This window comes from Erpetoichthys calabaricus, chromosome 7 (assembly GCF_900747795.2).
Source record: "Erpetoichthys calabaricus chromosome 7, fErpCal1.3, whole genome shotgun sequence".
In the NCBI taxonomy this organism is placed as follows: domain Eukaryota; kingdom Metazoa; phylum Chordata; class Cladistia; order Polypteriformes; family Polypteridae; genus Erpetoichthys; species Erpetoichthys calabaricus.
The window spans coordinates 102124444-102146700 of record NC_041400.2 but is presented as its reverse complement, the minus strand read 5'-3'; the positions used below and the strand labels follow the sequence as shown (position 1 = coordinate 102146700).

At 36.7% G+C, this 22257-nt stretch overlaps 1 protein-coding gene across 2 annotated transcripts in view; it reads right to left on the bottom strand.

The window, feature by feature from the left end:
* The window catches only part of megf10 (multiple EGF-like-domains 10), a 270730-nt gene that overhangs the window by 139722 nt on the left and 108751 nt on the right, over positions 1–22257 (bottom strand). For both annotated transcript variants that reach the window (XM_028805234.2, XM_051929641.1), the window contains exons 3-5: positions 21778–21879; positions 19693–19793; positions 2671–2763 (exon numbers count right to left, since the gene is read on the bottom strand). In XM_028805234.2, the coding sequence (XP_028661067.2) occupies positions 2671–2763; positions 19693–19793; positions 21778–21879 (296 nt within the window). The remainder of the gene's footprint in view (positions 1–2670; positions 2764–19692; positions 19794–21777; positions 21880–22257) is intronic.

Sequence of the window (22257 nt, the reverse complement as noted above, 5' to 3'; positions counted from 1 at the left end):
GAATTGAAACGTGCACACTAAAGTCTATGACAGGGATATGCATAATTCTGGACTTAATAGAAAACTACAAATTGAGACCACTGTGTTTTGTTTTTCTTGGGGCTGCAAACATCAAGCTGGGTTAAGAAGTGTAATTGAACAAGATATTCACTTAGCAGCTAAAACTGACTTCAAATTCAAAAATTAATTGGAACCTGCATCTGTAGCTAATATCGCAGTCCGGGCCCAAGGTTATCTCCCTTTGATTTATCCGTCTTCCTATTTTCTGAGCTGTCTTATTCCCATTGGCAGCATTAAGTTCAAGGCAAAAACCAACACTGGGTGGGATGTGGTCAGAGAACACATTCAAACACTTTGCGTCAGATTAGAGTCACCAGTTAAAGTTAACAATCATACATCCTTGATTTAAACAATCCTTAACTTTCCAAAATGCTTCTTGTGTCATGTACTGCCATGCAGTCTTTAAAAAAAGGTGCTGGATTGGTTCTTAGAGCGATGCCATAGGGGAACCAAAAGACTCATCCACAAGAAGGTTCCAGAAAGAACCTTTATTTTTTTAGATCTTCATCAGGCTCCATACAGTAAATAACAATGAATATATTAGCTGGTAAAAGTCAATCACTTTGACTTTTAAAATTATGGCTCATAATTTTAAAAGGACTCTCACTACAAATAATAACACAGGCTAAGTTCAGGTTTTCTTAATCTGGTAGAGTACTGCTAGGTAACCTACCATATAGGGCTGCCAGATTAGAAAACTAGAAATACGGGACACTCTTAAAATCTCTCTCTATATTACTATATATATAAATTTATACATGTCCCCTACACATCCAGACCAATATATTATATAAAAGTAGAGACATAATTTAAAAATATAAAGCAAGGATTTTACTGGGTTATGAAGAAAACAAAAGTTAACCCATTTGAAAATTATTTACTGAAAGTGCAATTACATACACCCCAGTTTGCTTCAAAACAGTTTCTGCCTTGTTTGATAAATGTCTATTCGCTGGAATATTCATCATGAAATTTACACTTACATTTTGGCATCTTGGGATGGATGGATGGATTAGTTTTTAAGTTAGAAAAAAAGTGGGCTGTGGCAAGTAGTAACAACACACTTTGTTAACACTGTGTGTTACAGTACTGATACAGAACTGCACAGCAGCACAGCAGGAGAGCAAAATGGTAACAGTGTCGCTGTCCTCAGCCAACCATAGCAACTGAACAAGTTGCAAACAGGCAGCAAACACCAGTTTCCTCATTACATTTGGGTTATTTTCAACAAGAGAATCTGAGAAAAGAAAGTATAACTACAGTACTTAAAATGTTGCAACTAAGTAACGTAAGAAGGTAGTAAAAAATATATTTTTATTACGAAATTTGAAAATGAACTAAATACAGGACATTTGGGTGTCCCTGAAAGGTCAGTACGGGACAGGGGACAAAATTATCAAATATGGGACATGTTTCATGTATAATGGGACGTCTGGCAACCCTACTACCATACATTAGAGATTTCAGGCTTCTTCTACATATTAGGAAGTTTTTCAAAGCACAAAGAACAAACGTCATATACAAAGATGGCTCTTTGTCAAGCAATGGCACTATGAGCGACCACACAACATAGTAAAAAAAACATGTAGTGCCATTAGAGATCCGTTATTTTTAAGAGTGTGAGTGAAGTGAGTGGACAGCCATTTACAATGCAATCTTTCATATCCAGCACAGAATTCTAGAAAGCACCATGTGGTGGCCCATTTACAACGGGTATAGAGAGGTTCAGAGGCTACAAGCACTTGTTTTAATGTAATGTAATGTAATAAAAATATAAAAAATGCCTATTTATTTATTTTTTTAGTTTAAAATTAAAAATATTATTTACATGACATTTCTTCAGCTTCCTCATTTGCAAATAATAAGAGAGATATAGCAATTTTTAATCAGGTGATGCCATGATTGCTGGCACATGGTATGATCTTTGCCTCACTGAATAAATAATAAAAAACATTGTTTATGTTTAGATTAAGCTTTAAAGAATTTTCAGCTGGTTAATTGTGAAATGGCACTGTGTCCTGAAACAAAAGCCTCTGTTGTCAATTGAATCAAGTCTGCGATAGTTTCATCGTGTGCAGAAGGTATGAGCAATTCACAGAAAATGTCTGCACTTTATGAAACATTTTAAGGGCAAGGTAAGAACATATTTTAAAATATCATATATTAAACAGTTACAAAAATACATTTATGAAAGATGGCATATGTTGGCAGTTTGTTGGTAATAATAATAAAAATACAGCGCCGTTCATACAACTAATGTCTGAACAAACATTTCTAGATATCCATGCAAGCATACAGTACAGAATATCAAGTGACAATCCTAATTAATGACCGTCTGTACTAACGTCCAACCATAATGAAAGTTCCTTGTTCCAAAAATACTCCACTGACTAAGTGCAGAAGAATGGACTGATATATGCAAACACAAACGCTTATCTTAATTATTGTGCACACTTCCACAGACCACTACCAAGAAGCAAAAGAAAAGTCTTTAACTATCAAAGTCAACCAATGCGTTATTAATCACATTAAAAGGAGAGATTGATTTGTCCAAGGGACAGAGCAGCAGTCATGGACTATATGACAGACAGCAGCAGGTGGAAGACTTACCACTGGAGCAGTCGGGTCCACCCCAACCAGGTTCACATTGACAGGCGTTGGGAGCAATGCAACGACCATGAACACATTTATCAGCACAGTGGGCTGCAAACAGGGAAGAGCAAGAAAAAAATAAGGGAAAGTGAGGTCAAGTTACATGCTTTCACACACAAACATGACTACTACCAGATTTCCCTAGGAGGAGATTCCGTGTCTCAGTTCTCAGCAGTTGCATTAACAGGAGGCCTAGGATCATTTTTTAGTGGTGACCTGGAGTTCACATAAGCTAGAAAAATTATTTGTCAGAATATGGGCTTTTTCCATGCAATACAGTGAGTGCACTGTGGTTTTGATTAATTTATTTTAGCATAAGCAGACTTGTGATCTCACATTCTAAAAGAAATCTTGTTGATGTTGGCTTCTAATGTTTATACACATTTAGTGCACACTTTTGGTATTCTGAAAATATTTTGTTATCATTTGTTTATTGATGTCATCCCATCACTATTTTGTATGCTTGATTTCTAAGGGTGCCATCATTTTGTATGGTACTTTCATGGGCTTGGACATTATAGAGCTTTGAGCAACGTGTGTTACTAGATCCGTAATTTGCATGTTACTTGGACATGCGATGTGATGCCGGTAATGCTGTAAAAGATGGCTATATAAATATCTGTCCTCCTGAAAAGCCCTTAAGGAAATACTACAACTGATCTATGATATTCATTATTTCATACTGTCTAATAGGACTCATCTTTCATCACATCCTGAGACAACAGCATTGCATCAGTTAGAAACAAGAGTGCACTGTTGCTGTTTACCTGCCAGAATGAGGCATGCCAATGAGCTCTGCTTGACCATTCTCAGAATCCTCAATCATGAATCCCAGCAATTAACAGTGCTTTTATCAAAGCAATGTGTTTAATATTTAGCTAGCTGTGAATGATAGCAATTCTTTATCTATCACAATCAATTCAATAACAGGCCATTGCTTAAAATGCAATGTGATTTTGGTGGACAACTGAACTCGCTCCTGTAAACTAATTATTCCTTGGTATTGTAATATTAAGTGGAATATTTCAAGTTAAACACAGAAAATGCTATAGACATTTACTGTAACATTTTTAATAAATTATATAAAGTGTTGTAAAATGTTTTGAGGCACCCTCTCGTATAAGCACATTGAAATAAGGTATTTAGACTTTGTATTGAGATCTCTAGCGAGGGTCATCAGTCATATACTAGATGGGCTGACCCCTGCAATTTCTCCAAAAGCAAGAAAGCTGACTGGGTAATTTGTGAGATCATCATCAATATGTAACAATTACTGTATATCATATATGTAAGCTCCATTGATACCAGGAGACTCGGTTGTTCTATATCACTTAATTCTTATTCATAATTATCATGGTATTAAATCAGTAATTAATGTGTTTATAAAGACTGGACAACTTGCACAGTTTCACCATACAATGAACAGCATGCATAAGCAAAATGGGACAAGAGGCATGCAAAAAAATGATTTGGAAATTAAAAAAACAAAAGTTGCAGTGTTTACAATAGCTGTAAAGAAAAAAGTATGACAACATTTTTAGTGAACAAACCACCACATGCTGGCACATACATTATTGGAACTTAACAGGAAAAGATCAAACAGTTCAAAAAGATTACATTTTCTCAAAATGCATAATAAAACTAATACTATTACACAAATGTATTTCCGTTGCACAGATTTTTGAAGACTTCTGCAAAAAATATTGTCCTTACCATTTTCTTTTCTTTAAAAATGAATGAGTTAATGACAAACACGTGACACTTTCCTTGTGTTTAAACTCAAATGCACAATGAAGGAGGAGATATTTTCAAAGAGAAAATGGCATTTGGAGAACATTTAATACAAATTGTTTGTGAACTCTAACACGTGACACTTATTTTCCATTGTATGTCTCATGTTCATAGAGAAAACACAACTCTTAAAATAACCCTTCATAACCTAAATAAGTCTTTCTTAACAAAACAACTCAATTTTCCATTGTTAATATATAAATTAATAAATACCAAATTATTTAATTTAAGTTAGAGGGGCAGAGCCACTCTATGAGCAAAAGAAAAGAAGGAATCAGAACTTGATAGATATCATAGAATATCAGTTAATATAAAATATAAAATTCCATATAAATATATTATTAATATACAGATGCATATCAAACAATTTAGAAGTGCAGGGTCTAAGCCTGTCCCCACAGTCCTAGACGCAAGGTGGGAAATGGCCTTGAACACAGTATGTGCCAGCCCATCACAGAGGCACACTCACACACACTCACACTAATACACTATTAACACTGGGCCACATTGGAACTGAAAACTAACCAAACATGTACATCTTTGCAGAAAAAAAGCCTACACAGGCAGAGGGAGAATGTGAAAAATTCCCCAGTAGAATAACAGTGTTGGGATTTAAACCAGGACACCCGATCCAAGAGGGTCTACATTTAAATATTGTGGTAAAGAAGTGTGTTATTAAATATAATTAATACTGCCAAAAAATGTAAATGTGTAAAATCAAAAATATCTGTTCCTTACTTAAGGGGTTTAATCTAAATCAGAGCTGCAGTGACTAAAGCTGATCCTGCCAGCATAGGACACAAGAAGAAACCACCCTGGAGAGGGAATTGCAGAATATTATATAACATAGCATTACATTCTCAGACCTCATAACATAACATTCTCATGCCTCCTTAATCCAATTCAGACCTGGCAGAAAAACAGCACTGGACTAGCAATCAGTTCATTTCAGTAAGCCCCATCCCACCCAATAAAACCCCATGCAGACATCACCTGGCATGGAATTCCAGTCAAGGAATCTAAATATATGATGAAGCACCACTAAGCACTATGCCACAGAGCAGTATAGTATTAACACATGCACAATCTTTAATTTCTGACTGGTATAATTATATACATGATTAAAAATATAAATAAACTGGCACTCATCTGCAGTATGTGCGATTGCTTTTTTAAACTGCTTGATACTTTGGTATATTTATTGTGGAATTTGCATTTTATTCTCCTGTTCTAATGGGTTTTATTCTATCTATCTTAACAGCCCACAGATATAAGTCTGTAGTCATGGTAGCTGTGAAGGTGGCACAAAATATTACAGTCATGCAGATGCCTTCTGTTCAGGACATATAAAACACATGGCTTCCTTTCTTGCTAACTGTACAGGAACATTCTTATGGCATCAGAAGATTCAGGACAGGTTATATCCATAGATGATATGGCTAGCGAACAGCCAATTATAATGGCAAATACTGTATGTGTTCCTGTATAGCATATACAGTGTGTTTATATATATGTATATCTCTCTCTATATATAAAAAACAATAAAATGTCAGGCATGCATCCATGGCCAGGCGTAATGTCATCTGGCGTCCAAAAGGGGATTGGAGTGTCTGATAAGTAAAGGCAGCAAGAAGCACAAGCAAGAAGGATGTAAGCCTTAGACTCTCCAATGATCAAAGGCAACAAGACACACAAGGAAAGATGGACATTAGGGCTAGAATGTTTGATGAACAAAGGCAACAACACATACAACAAAAGAGATATACTTAAGGGCTAGAATATCCGATGAACAAAAGCAACAAAATGCACAAAGAAAGATGGACACAAGGGCTAGAATGTCTGATGAACAAAAGCAACAACACACATAAAAAAGACAGATGTAAGAGCTGGAATGTCTGATGAATAGAGGCAACAACATGGACAAAGAAAGAGAGACATAAAGGCAAGTATATACAGAGAACAGAGGTTCCAAATGTACAAAGTGATCAAAACAGGCAGACTTAACATTGTACTATTGTGCCCGTTTTACTAATTTCACTGTGCTTTTATAGTATATAATTGTATATATGCTGTATTTAATGTATACTAACATACTCTGATGTTTATAAAACCTCTAAAAAACACAACTAGACAACAAGTAAAATTAATTTTCAATAAAAAAAATTAGCAACCTGGTCCAATGTGTAACACTTTGTGAGTGTGCAGTTGCCTGTGTTAGTACTGCATTACTGTCACTTTTCTGAGGAGATACAAAATAAGAGTTTCATTGTACAGTGGAACCTCGGTTCATGAACGTCTCTGAACCAAAACATTCGCCAAACTTTTGCATCTGTTCACGACCACACACTCGGTATACAAATAAGCCAGTTTCCCTTTTGGTTTGTGCGCGCCGATGATTTCCGCACCTGTTCAGTCTCTCCCTGTGCATTCCCTGTGCAGCGTTAGAGAGAGAGAATGCGAGAGACAGACACACACACGCAAGACACACACACACGCGCGCACAAGAGAGAGACACAGACACACACGAGAGAGAGAGAGCGAGCGAGAGAGAGAGCTGGCCGCATAAGACAGAGAAGGCAGTTAAAGAATGCACCGGGCTTGTTTTTAAAGAGACTGATTCGAGCATTGTTTTAACCTCGTTGTATTTAATGAAGACTTTTTCTATTGGATTTTAACCTCCACTTCACTTCTGTTTACAGCGATCGGTTTGTAGCGTGCATTGTTGCAATGTTAATTTTCTTGGTTGTTAATTAAATTACGGATTTTTCAAATGTGTCCTGTGGTGGGTTGGCACCCTGCCCGGGATTGGTTCCTGCCTTGTGCCCTGTGTTGGCTGGGATTGGCTCCAGCAGACCCCTGTGACCCTGTGTTTGGATTCAGCGGGTTGGAAAATGGATGGATGGATGGATTTTTCAAATGTTCATGTTTTCCCTGTGCTTAAAACTCATTAAAAAAAGTGTTTACAGCGGTCGGTTCGTAGCGTGCATTGTTGCAATGTTACTTTTCTTGGTTGTTTATTAAATTACGGATTTTTCAAATGTTCATTTTTTTCCCTGTGCTTAAAACTCATTAAAAAAAGTGTTTTTAGCAAGCGGTTCATAGTGCTATAGCGCAAACTCTTGCAATGTTAGTTTTCTGTGTTGTTCAAGGTTTTATTATTCAATGTTTGTACATTTGTACAATGTTTGTACATTTAGCTTACTACCTGTATTACTCTGTGCATTCTATGGTATAATTAACTATTTTTGTGCTTAAAAATCTTTAAAAAAATATTTACATACAGTTTGTACGGTCTGGAACGGATTAATTGTATTTACATACAGTCCTATGGGGGAAATTACTTCAGGTCATGACCAAATCGGGTTACGACCAGAGTTTTGGAACGAATTACGGCCATGGCCCGAGGTTCCACTGTACTATGTATACATGACAATAAATTTGAACTTGAATTTGAGTGACTCTGTCTGTAGGCCCATTCCACTAAAATGGGCACTGACAGAATAGTCATTAGAGTAAATGGGTATGATCATGAATGGAGGGGCCATATTAACAAATACAGACGCAACAGGCTTTATCGCACACTTTGAATGACACTTTGAATGACATTTTCATTGTTCCTGTCTGGCTCACATTTAACACAAGAGACAATCTCCATCCATCTACCTTCAAACAGGACGCTCCATTACTGTTCAGCACTGTTCTTCCAATGTGGCTTGGTGTGCCTTCCATACCGGGTGTACTGTATGTGTTCATATAGGTGTCTTCCAAGGAGTCCAATGTACTTGGTCAGGAGGAAAATTCCAACAGACTCTAGACCAGGGGTCTCCGACTCCATTCCTGGGGCTTCATGTATAAACGGTGCGTACGCACAGAAATGTTGCGTAAAAATGTTTCCACGCTCAAATCGCGATGTATAAAACCTAAATTTGGCATAAAGCCACGCACATTTCCACGGTACCTCATACCCTGGCATACGCAATTTCTCTGCTCGGTTTTGCAGACTGGCGGCACCTAGCGTCAAAGCAGTGCTACTGTTCCTGTGTGGTCACCCTTTCTTTCTTAGATCCACATTCCTGACGTGGCTTTATAAATACGCTGAAACTAACTTCATATTGTTTATTAGTGTAATGCATCTGCATTAGTGTAATTAACCTGCAGCAATATAATGGTCCAGGGAATAGCCATAGTATTCCAAATACCATAACTGCTTTAGTGTTGTAACTCTCACTGCATCTTCTTCTTCTTCTTTCAACTGCTCCTGTTAAGGGTTGCCACAGCAGATCATCTTTTTCCATATTACTCTCACTGCACCACTCGGAGTATTTATATCACTGTATCTGAGTGGGGAATCACAGCAGCAGCTGATCGGAAAGAGAATTATCCGTATACAGCATGAAGCAGACGCTGCCTCAGCCACGGCAAAACGTTTTAGAGACTTTCCTGTACGGATTTCGCGTTTTAGAAAAAGTTTCATCTCAAGAACTATAAACGCATTCAATCAGTCCATCAAGTGCTCCTTGTAGAACTGTTTGTACTTATAAGTACAATTACCTCACTGTAAACTTGCACTACAGTTATAATATTGCACAACCTGCACCACTTTATAAAGTGCGTTGGTGCCTCAAACTCCAACCAACTTAACTTCATTCAGTTTCTTAATGTGAAGCCAATTCTCGTTGCTAATTAAACCCGTTACTTAATTCCATGGCGCTCATTCTGCCATGGCAGACATTTCCAAAACTGTTGATTTTCTTTTTTAAGAGCACTGTCAAAATATTTTGTGGACCTGAGCAGATCAACATTACTGAGGCCTTCACCTTTCTTTATTTTCAGCTATTGTGTGATGGACGCAGGTTGTTCTTTATGTGTTGGTACATTTTGTGTCCTAATATTTTTCGGTTGCTAATTAAGGAAAAAAGAAATAATTAAGGGGCCTGAGTCTTAAGTTACGCATCAATTAAAATTAAGGCAAAGAGTTAATTAGCAGCAAAAACTGGTCACTTATTAAGAAAAGGGTTAGAATGAAAACCTGCAGCCACTGTAGCTCTCCAGGACTGGAGCTGGAGACCCCTGCTCTAGACACAATGGTGCATCCTATACTATCTGACAGCCTCCCATTAATCTCTTGAGACCTCCTCATATAAATATCTTGTTACCTGAAAGAACTTTTGCACAAATCTCTGTGAGCATTCAGTTTATGAAACTGCATTAGTAGTCACTGAATGTCAATTTTGCCTCTCTTTTGCACTTTAAATCTGAGCTGCTTTTTCTGCATAATTGTAATTCAGTAATGCTAAAGTTGAAAATTTGTAATTATTCTTGCTGTCACCAACTCTTCCATCCATCCATTTTCTAAGCAAACTACAAGGTCAGCACAGAATATAAGACAGAAATAAAACTTGGTCAGGACAGTAGTCCATTCACTCCACTCAGGCTAATTTAAAAGTCACAGATTAAACTAGTGCACACATCATATGGGTGTGTGTAACCAGGGTTAGGGAGCTCTAACCACTGTGCCACCTCACCTCCCTTATTTAAGTATAGGTGAACAATAAGCTCACTATTATACTTTAATCTGATGGTGGGACATTTACAAGGTCTAACTGGAGTTTCAACTTTTCTTCATTCACCTAAAATTTGGTCTTCTCTTGTAAGCTGATATGCCATTCTGTTTTACTTTTCTTTCTTCTTTTTGTCTTGTTTCATTTCTAATAAAGCCTTATAATGAGAGGGATATATAAAATAAACATTGTTTAAGTGAGGAGTTTTGAAATCAGTTTTAACCATTCTTTATAACTTTTCAACATGGCTTAACAGTACTTAGTAAGAAATGTTAAGGCAGAAAAAAGATCCTGGTATGTAAATCATAGCAGGTGTTAGCTTTTTTCTCAAGGGGACTGTAATGGATTAACTTGTTTTAAATAATAACAGAGTTACAGAATCAACTCTTACTAGAGATTTTATAATGAGCAATACACAGTAATAATACCCCAGTAGTAAGTTTCCACCACAAGACTTCTCTCAGAAAAGAATATTTTGTGAATTTCAGGCAGCTTCTGTTGAACAGGCACTTGAAGAAAGTAACTGCAAAGAAAGGCTGTTCTTAAGAAAGTAACTTGTGTCAACAGCTGGGTGTGTTCTAGGACCAAGTTGAAATGTAGGATTATGTTGCACAGCTGAATGTCTCCATGGTAGAGCATTAAAAATATTTCTTTGTAAGTTCTCATGTGGAAAGCAGCCATCAATTACAGGAAAAATGACATCACAAATCCTCTAGAGACATCATTTAGACTTAGTCCAGAAAAATTGGAATTTTGCAGTGGGTAAAAATAATTTAATATATCAGCAAATAACAATTGATTTGTACTTAATTTGTGTCTTCAACACTCTCAGCTCCTAAAATGTTTTAAGTGAACCCAATGAAGACAATATTTCTCAAAACTTTAAAAGTTTTATGATTGGTGGCCTGATGGATAAGTTGTTTACGCAGGAAAATGTGGCAGAGGTCTAAGGCAGGGCCCAGCGAAGGCCGAAAACAGAGAAGCTCACACAAGCAGTCATTATGTATGTCTTTGTGCCAGTGCAGTAGGAAAAAGTCTGTCATGCATGGTTAATGTAACAAATGCTCTGGAAGAGCAATAGACAGAAATACCTCAAAGCGAGATAAAGAGAGATGCCGCCATTGCTGGAAGTGTGCAGTATTCTACCAAGCCCTGAAGTACATTTGCATGTGATGCCTAACCCTCTGCTAAAAGAGAGAAAGTGTAATGAGGCCATAAGGAGTACAAAAGATGATAAGAAACCTCCATTAGATTACTGCTAATGGTGCTAGGCAGGAAAAATATAACTCTTTCAAGAGGAAAGGCAGGGGGTGGGCTACCTGGATGAAAACATGGCCATTTGAGGCAGCTAAGAGCAAAAGTAGTGTTTCTGTCGACTTCAAAAATATTCCAGAGCCTGGGCAGAACTAACCCTGGGACACAATTACAAGATGTCTCACAGTCCTTAAAGCCTAAATTCAGAAGATCAGTTGGGGCAAGGGGAGTGGTGAGGTGGCGCAGTGGGTGCCTTCCAGGTGCTCCGGTTTCCTCCCATAGTCCAAAGACATGCAGGTTAGGTGCATTGGCGATCCTAAATTGTCCCTAGTGTGTGCTTGGTGTGTGGGTGTTTGTGCATGTGTGTGCCCTGTGGTGGGCTGGCGCCCTGCCCGGGATTTGTTCCTGCCTTGCGCCCTGTGCTGGCTGGGAATGGCTCCAGCAGACTCCCGTGGCCCTGTGTTAAGATATAGCGGGTTGGGCAATGACTGACTGACTGTTGGGACAAGGGCTCACTGGTAGAAGAAGTGAGGTCAGAAATGTGAGAGGCAAAAGGCGAGTGTTAGAACCTTGTTAATTACTGCCCTTTACCATTTTATTTATTTTTGGAATGATATTAATTTTGCTGTTAAATTGTATTGTTATTTTCATGATATTAACGTTCTCATTTTTTAAATTCTTTTTAAGGATTCTGGCTTCAGCTCCAATTAACATTTTAGCTTTGTTTTTCTAGTGTTCCATGGATTGCCCCCTGCCTGCTTTTGGACAATTCTTTCATTATTCCCCTAATAGAATCAACATAATTTATCTATCATATTATTTATTTAAACATCTGTTTTGACTCATTCTTCCAAATGAACATATCAGTGAGAGTAAGAAATGCATTAGTGTGGCACATGGAGATGGACAAGCAGGTAAGTCATTTAACCTGATGTCAAGGTTTGGCAAGGACTTTGTCCCTGGCTTTAATGTTATTTATTTGTTTTTAATTGTGTTGTTCCCTTTGTAAATGTAATTATTTGTATTAATTAGCTTCTTTATTTAATTGTGTTTCATGTTGTATACATCTATTTCATAATGATTTTGTAATTTGCTCTTTGAGTCTTAATTGTTTTGTTTTATTTCTCGCTTTACTGACTGCCATGAAAGGACAGAGAATTTCAGACATCTCTAACATCTGGGGTAACATAGCAAAGGTTTTCAGGGGTATTCCAGAAACAGAGTTCCAAGTATGTTGCCATCAATGGCGTCGTCATCTAACAAAATGCACAACTGCAGAAATTTACTTTGAAGGTGACAGTAGCCGCTAGTGTACAGATACGCATACATTTTTTCTACATGTTCATTCTTGAAATTAAAATATCACATCGTATATATATATATATAAACATACAAGGTACAAAGTTGGTAACTACCCTGAACAATACCAAATTTATCCTTTTAAAGAGTCTAGATTAGTCAGATGCTCTTCTTAACATGTAGAAAGCACTAGTAAGAGCCATTAGTAGAGGGAAAAAAAAAATCTTGTAGTTAGGAATTATTGATGTTTTGTTTTGTTTCTTGATTTGCAATTTTCTAAGGTCCTAAAGGATTTTGTTTTGACTCAGTCATGCATGACCTTAAGCCTACACGACTGGATGAACCCAAAAATCAAAGCTGAAACAATATGAGAGGCGTCCTATTAATTTAAAAAAAAATCAATTAAGCCTCTCCCAAGAGCTGTTAGTGTTATTGTTTGGAATTGGATTTGATGGCAGAAGAAGGAGAACATATGCTGTGTTCTGCAGGTAAGATGGATGCACAAACTGACAGAAGAGGCAAGTAAAAACTTTAAAGTGAAAAGGTCACCCTAGACAAAGCATAAGTTAGTGTTGTGTGCTCCTGTCTCTCACTGAAGCACTGCTAAGTCTCCTGTCCTTGTTTTTGACATACTTTGTGTCCAGGAGACCCATCCCATATTGGAAGTAATGCATGTTTAGGAACAGTATCACCATAATGAAACAGCTTACTTCTGTCACACTAATAACTATAAATCCTTACATCTATTAACCTTCATCATTCATGTTTCTGACAAATACTGATTTAATCCATCTTTATTATTCATTACCTTTGGTAAAATATTTCATAAGTTTACTATTGTGATTCCTGTTTTTAGTACACTGTGATTCCTTTTTTCAAATTTTTATGTCTATTAACTTCACTTTTGGAATTATTGTTTATTTTTATCATTATTTTAACAGCATCATTCTGTGTTCTGTTTTTGTATGGTTGCTACAATACTGTTTACACTTGGTGTGCCCATTATTAGTCACATGACATGGCAGTAACAGTTCAGTTTCAACACTTCTTCCTATTATTATTGGATATATGGCAGACACATTCACCTACAGTAAGTCAGCTTACAAGACCAGGATATAATATAATTGTTTACATGCATACTTTTACCATTTGGCAAACAGGAAAGTTAAGTGAGTCTGTGATTATTTTGTTGGTCAATGGTACTGATATTAGTCCGGCATGTACTTCACAGATTTGGGAGACTGCATTTGAGTTTGGATTTGGCATGTTGTATTTTTTTTCTCCAGGTACTCCGGTTTTCCCCCCACATCATAAAGACAAATGTGTAAGGGTAATCGGTGACTGTGACCTAGATGAGAGCATGCAAATGACGCAGTCAATAATGGACTGGTGCCCCGCTTCTGTCCCTTCTCTCTGGGCCTCTGTCATCTTGGATGGAGAGATGTACCTTTTCTATTTTGAAAAACATTATCTACCTCCTTTAATTTCCATCTTCTAACTATCTTTATTAATGTAAAAAAAATATAACCAAAATCTTACCCACCATCATACAGCTTCCCTAAGCTGTGTCAAAGTCCATCCTTTCCACTGAAAATTCTGATTAAGTGGCCACAAAACTGATGTAACAGTCAGGGTCAAACAAGAAGAACTTGATAAGACCCCACAGCTAACACTGTTGTTATCTGGGTGGACTGCTCCTCTTAAGCAAGTGTCTCCATACCATTTTCAAATGACATCCACCAGAACAATTTCCAAACTCATTCATCCTACTTCAGGGTCAGTTATGGCAGGGCACAATATAGCCACCCTATTAATATATGTCAGGTTCAAATCAACATTTTGATCTCAATTTCAATATTTTATGATATATGTGGGAAATGTCAATAAATAAATAACGTTTCAATATTTGCAAGCAAAATGCATAGCAGTAGTGTCTGGCCACACTGAAGCATTTACTTTTTCCTTTTTAAAATATAACTTTTGAGATAGCTACTCTTTATGAGACATGCCACAGTTAGGAATCAGGCTGAAGGATAAATGCCAAATGACTAAAAATAAGTCTCAACAGCAGAGCGGTACACTTTTGAATCCTTCAGTACTATTAGCTGGCTGCTTCGCTCTGAATCTTTTAACAAGGATAAGCAATGCAAGGAATTTGCGAGTTGTAACTCCTACACTGACTGATGGGGTCATCAAAGTGAAGTATTTAAAATGCCTTTAAGTCCCTTACACTTTTATTTCTTATTACTGTCATAAATATATTGCAGGCTAATCATTTAAAGCTATGCATCAACTAATTTAATTCCCAGGTGAAGAACAACAGAAACAAAAGAGCCATTCATAGACATGCAGGTTTATTTTTAAAGAGGGACAGTGAAGCCTGGGAAATGCTGGGAGGGACTTTTAATTCATTGATAAGTTGGCTTGAGCTCTTTTAATTGTTTAGAAGTTTGTAACTGCAGAAAAAAATGCTTTATACTGACTAGAGAGATGTATTTGTATTTAGCTACTGAGATGTTTTCAGAGCTTAATGTAATGGAGCAGGATAAATGGGTCATTAATGTTTGGAGAAGTGATTTCTTAAAGATACAATATAAACTTATTCTTCATTGCAGTATCTACTCAAGAAACAGAAGCTGTAAGGTGCTCCAAATGCATACTGTATATTAAATTATATATATCAACTAGCCATCCCCCGCGACTTCACCCACATATTAGTGAGTAGAGGGCCCCGCCTGGCTCTCTACTCCTGACGTCACTCTTCCCCCTCCCGGATTAGCGCGAATATATCGTTCCTGCAAGCGAGCTATGATTCGTTGTGCAATGAGAGAAGTCGCAAAATCAACGGGAATGTTCAAGCAAATTATAGAAAAAAAAAGATCTAAATCTGTTAAGTAGCTCTCTCGTGAAAAGCGGACAGACATACAAACAGGTCTAAAAAACTATTTTGTGTACATGTTTCTATAGTAAATCTACCTGGGATGACCGGAAGTGCATGGTATGTGATGTCATCAACACAGTGTTGGTGCCAGGCACTTCATGGTTATTCGAGATTACAGAAAGAACCTGTAAACTTTACCGTGTTTGTTTATTTGTTTGATTTTTTTGTAGAACCTCCTCAAGGCTTTGAATTTCATATTACGAATTTTGGGTTCTGATTTTGTGTTTTATGACAGATCTGTGTGAGTTTTTTGGTTTCTCAGTTTATCCCTTATCTTCCATTTTCCATATGCATTACAATCAGGTATCAATATTAGGTAATGGTCTGTTTCTTTTGTTTTTTTTTTTAAATTTATACATATTTGTATTGTCATCTTTTATATTTTTCAACATTGTTCTGGGCATTATCCAGTTGCCATTTTGTGAGTATGTTTTTCTATGGGTGCTGCCATTTTGTGTGGCTGTTTTCATGGGCACCGGCATTTTGTTTTTCTAGTTGCTATGTATCACATGACCTCTAAAATCATGCTGGCAATGCACTGTAGCATGTGTGTAAATTTTAAGAGCACTTAAAGCAATATAACTGCTCAAACAATAAAAAAATATATTTAATTAAGAACAATTCTATTTTTGACTTTTGATTAATTTATATATTCGATTCTGGTTTATTTTTGGTTTTGCTTAATAGATAATTTCACCTCCAGTGTATCAGAACACTACAGCATCCCTGTCAAATTTCTTAGTCTGCTCCTAAATTAACACTGTACCATATCTGTCACTTCTATTTTACAAAATTATCCAAATAAACACACCATAATAGGGAGACCATGTAAATTCCACATAGATAGAAATTTGAACCCAGTGTCCTGGAGCTGTAGCCTCTATTCATTTATTTTCCTCCTCCACACTGTTTGTTTTCAGGCCTGGCTGGCTACAGTTGTGCCTTTCCAGTGGGATTCTTTCAGCTTTTTATGCCTATACCTATGCTATTTAATTTATTTTTCCTTCACTATAGACTATGTGCAATATCCGTTGGTTTTGGCTGTCCACTCGGGGGCAGTTCCCTAACTTCTAAAAAGTAAGAAACTCTTCCAAAGTTTCTAAATTCAGTTATATTCATAAATATACTCAGAAATGGAATTTTCCTTCAGCTTTTACATATCACATACCTATTCAACATTCATTTTTAATTAAAGTCTGACTTGTTAGGGACATTTATAGGCCTAGAATACATACAATTCTGAAACCTGATTAATCCAATTCCAGGTCATAGTGGACAGAAACCTGCTTCAGCATTATCCAGAACAGAGCAGAAGTTTGTTCTGGACACAGTGCCAGTCCAATATAGGGCCTGTTATTGGGGGTGTGGAAGCAAAAACACCATACTGTACCCCCAGTAGAAGTGTGCATGGGCTCTTCAATTGTGTTGAAAGTTTGTGGAAGAGCAGAAACCTTAACAGTCTTTTAAAAGTATCTGGATAAGATATTGGAAAAACTTAACAAACAGCTAACCAAACAAGCTTGACTGACTAGACTGTTTCCTGTCATTTGTCAACTTTGTTATGTTTCTATATTCTAACAGTAATAATTTAAAGACCTTCTAACAGAACATGAGCAGTTTGAGCAATCTAATAGCCCCATCTATACATACAGCTGATCACTATCAGCTAAAAACTAACTTCTTATGTTCATTACAACAAAGCACAACATCTTTAAATCCACTTAATTAATTTCAGAGTCTAAAGGTATTATCCTACCCAGGCACTACTGGGCACAAGAGGAAGACAGGGAGGAACTAAAATAGAATATCAGATCATCTCAGCTGACATACTGTATACTCATATGGGGCCAATTAGAACCACCAATTAATCTAATGTGAACATCTTTGGAAAAATGGGAAGAAAACCAGAGGACCCACAGGAAAACACCCATTAACCTGAGGAAGGTACATCTTTTTTGTTTCCCATGTATCCTTGCAGGTGCTTTGCATTTTCTTCTTCTATCAAGAATAAAGAAATGCCTTGTAAATAGTAATAAATGTTTTGTTTTTATTATTTCACAATGTGTCCTGTGTTATCTGATGAGGGGAGGAGGAGGAGGAGGAGGGTGAAACCTCTTTTAAGGCTTGTTTTGAGTGTGTTGTTCGATGTATCCATGTTATGTTATCCATGTGGTGCTGATGCACAGGGATCTGTGTTATATATCTGTTGGCAGTACTAGTAACTCTCAACCTTCGTGGCTTCAGGGCACGTTTTTACTTTTTTACGTTCACTGATGACCCACATATAATCGAAGTTGAGCCTTGGGGGTTGAAATGACCACAAGTGGAAGAAATGAGATTGGCTATAGAGATGGAAAAATACTGTGCAGCACTGTTCAGTGGATAGGGGACGGGATGGTTTCATCACATCTCAGTACCTGAAATGGCAATGATTTTACAGTTGGCATGTATGAAAGTTCTTTGCATGGCTGCTGTAGCTCTGTGATGTCAAATTGGACTCACAAAGCATCATGAGGCCCTTGGATAAAATGTTTGCCTAAGCCAGATGAAAAGCCATTTTATTGTAAAATATTATGCTAACAAGGTCACCAGCAAACACAGCAAAAAACGTTTTGATGAAATTTGAGGTTCAACACTATAGACAATACTTATATACCTATGCATTGAAAAATGCATATGAGGTGGAGTTAAGTGACGCTGGGCCCTTGGTGGTGAAATACATGCAATATTATGGCAAACTAGCGTGTTTGCTTGGAGGTCAAACCATAGTGTGCCACCATGCTAACATTCACAAAGCAGAAATACTGAAGGGCTGGCATGCTTACTTGCACATTTCAAGCCATGGGTTCAACACAAACTAGGAGGGACAGCATGTTCTGGTAAGTTTTGGGCAGCTCAGTAAAATGGTCTTTCACAGAAAAACATTGAGAAGGTGGATATAGTACATGATTCACCATATTATTTCTTTACATCCTTTCTTTTCTCTACAATGCTTAAAAAGTTCATTCATTCATTCCATGGGCCACATAAATGTTTAGCCTGTAAACGCCAATGCTGTATGTAATAATGGGACAGGTGCTATATAAATAAAATATATTATTATTATTATTAATAAGTAATTAATTCCACAATTTAGTGGCTTTATCTAAACCCTCCAAAACTTTGTAATGGAACAAGATTACAGATCAAAGCATTATATTCAAATCCAATGAAATTTACCATTTTTACAAGATATGCTATGGGGTAAAATTGCTGTATATTTATTGTATGCTCAAAATTCCCATTATTCATACTAATTACTGTTTCAATTCAACATAATTCAATTTCCTTTAAATTTGGGTTTTCCCAAGATCATCAACAAAAACCAAAGTCAGTCACTAGGAAAAGCAGGAATTGATCTACAGCAGACATGTTTTACTAATGTGCAGTTGTATGTAACATGTTCAAGAATAATGAGCTCCAGCAAACTAATAATATTATTAAAAAATAACAAATATTTTATACAGAAAAATACTGGGTTAGTTACACAGTACTTCCTCTTAGTCGATGGCACTCTAACTATATATATATATATATATATATACTGTACATACACACATGCACACACATTAAATTTATGCTGTATGAATATGTTATATTAGTCAAGTCTGTGTGATTACAAACAGGCATTGAAATTGTGCTCATGTATATACCACAGGAAACATTGCCTAATGATGTCTTTTCATATTCCCAATATATGCATTTTTTCCAATAAGTTTAAAGTAATGATCCCTCAAGTTAAATAACAATGAGGTTTAATTGTCCTTTTATAACTTTACTATAAAAAATTTACAATGGGCTTTTCCTTCAGATAATTTCAGATTGGTTTCTGTTCCTGCATTCAGATATGAATAGAGGTTTGTAAATGATAATCATCTGTTTATCGACAGTTACAACCTGATTTAAGGACCCACTTATTAAATCACTTGAATTATAGATGAGCACATACAATTACTTTAATACCAAAACTTGACAGCTTCATTCTCAGTTTCCTTAAATTTACTACTTCATCACTGCAAAATGAAATCTTTATTTATCCATTGTTATTTCTTTAACAGAAGAACATAGAATATGTCATGTATAGGAGATACTTACGAATGCACATCTCCCTGCTTTCATAAAACCCAGGGCAGCACTGAGATTTCCTCCTGTACATTGTTTTCTCCCCACGTCTGTAGGCTGTCCTATAGCTCACTCTGAAAACAAAAGAGAGGGGTCTTATTTTTGCTGACATCAACAAGACATTTTTCCTTGCACTGAATTATATTAATATTATTAAGTTTAGGGAAAAACCTGGTAAAATGTGAACAATTTAACTATATTCTGTTCAAATCTTCAGACATTTTAAATCAATCTTTTGCCTTTAACATTGACCAGATATCTCCTCTTAGTCAGACATGTGTACAATGAAAGTTGACTGTGATGCACTTTAATGAAGAGCAGAAAACTAACCACGGGAAAAGCAGGGGTGTGCTTGTAACACGTAGAAGTGGATACATAAATTGCTCTTAAGGGAAATGGGAAATTATTGTCAGTGAATCAGGTATAAAAGTAAAAAAACACCAATAAAAGCATGTGAGTATGGCAGAAGCTTCAACGAGAAAGACAGCCTTAGCAAGTCTATAAAGCCGAGTGAAGTGAACTTCTACTGCATCAGTGCCATTACCTGATTCATCAGCTCTGTTGGGAAATTAGCCCATTTGTTATGAAAAATAAAGTTTAAAGGGAGATAATTTATGGATGATAGAGGGTCCCATTATGCCATCCCCAAACTCAGAAAAATGCCAAGGAGACAGATAGATACATAGAAAATGGGAACTAATGGCTTGCATAGCTAAGCCAGGTAGCCCAATTAAGAGAAATGGGATGGGACAAAAACCTGCAGCCACAGAGGGTCCCCAGGACTCAATGTTGAGAACCGCTGCTCTAGACAGCTGGAAAGAGAGAGTGCACGTTGACCTCTTGTTTTGGGATGTGTGGCAAAGGTTTAGAAAGTGGTCACCACATGAAATATAAAAGAGACAGGCAACCATACTAAAGTGGAAAGACAACAATGAAATTATCTTAATAAGAACAACAATGAAAACAGCAACATAAAACTTATTTTGTTTTGGAGACTTGATTTCACTGTTGGTGTCTGTCCTTTATTTTGAAACAAAATACAGGCGTAAGTTAACACATGGCTTGATTTTAAATAATTAGGCTGCTGTGGATTTGTGACTCTAGAAATATACCGACTGTCTAATTGATAAGCACAAAATGGCTCTGAGGAGACAGCAACAAAATAAATGGCAGAAGAACCTCAATAATTTCCCTGAGCCGATGAATAAAGCATCTATCTATCTATCTATCTATCTATCTATCTATCTATCTATCTATCTATCTATCATTCCAAAATTATTATTATTATCCTATTTTTATGTCATATAATAGGGTCTGCAGGTCCATCTGCATAGCACCACAAATGTAATGCTTTCCATATTATTCCTTTTATTTATAACCCTCTAGCCTCCTATCTACTTACACCAATTTCACCAGAGTTATTGTCAGACTGAGCCTTTAAACTACTGCAAATGAGCACTTTCAGTTTAAATCCCCCCAGTCACATCTGGGGTCAAGAACACCCTCTGTAACTGCTGTAGTTCTGAGCCCCAACTCCCACTAAAAACATCAGGAAAACCAGCACATAGTCAGTCCTCATAAATATATTGTAAGGGTCAACACATTCTCTAATGGATCCACTTGCTTCCTTCTAATGGTTTGGATAATTCTATTCAATTTGTTGTCCCCATTGTCATTTGTTCCCGCTCTGATATCTCTCTGCAGAATGTCAACACTCACAGTCAAAATTTCATTTACCCTGGCTGTACGAGAGGCTATTTTGTGCTCTATGGGAAGAGCAGAGCCCAAGTGGAGCCCAAACTCATTACAAAACCCATTGAACTAGACAATCAGATTATTTTGTTGGATCTTATTTTTTTTTTCTTTAAACAAAATTTTATTTTTCTTTGAGAAAATGGGAAATATGGGACTCATACCCAAATATTTCTAGAGCAGTGATCAATATTTAGGAAATTTCTGTAAAAGCTTTCACGGTGTCTTCATGCCTGACAGAATCACATTAGCATCATCTGACGGGATTCTTGTATTAAGGAAAGACATTTAAAGCAGTTTCCTTACCTGTGCCTTGTACATCTGAACCAATTAAGAATGTCAGTGCAGCTTGTGTAGTAAATCTGATCAAAGGGATGTGCATAGGATTCTTGGACAGTAACAGAGTAGCTGAAAGAAATAAACAAGACACGTTATGAGTAACAAAGAGTCCCACTTTTGTTGAAATCTTTACATTGCAAGAACACATTGAGGTATTTGAGAACGTCTTGGGAAGTGATCACTCATCTGAACATTGTGTGTCAGGAGTAGATGGGCTGCATTAATAACCTGAAGCTTCTTCAGAATGCTTTACTGTGAGACTTAGGTTTAAATTGATAAAAAAAAATAAAACACTTAAAATCATTTTGGATCAAATCAGTTAATATTTTAAATGGCCCAAAGCTCATTTAGAACAGCAAAGGTGCTATGTGCTGCCTTTAAGGAGGCTGGAAACTACTAAGTAATTAATTTTCCATTTATTTTTAACTTGAACAGCAAGTAAAGTTA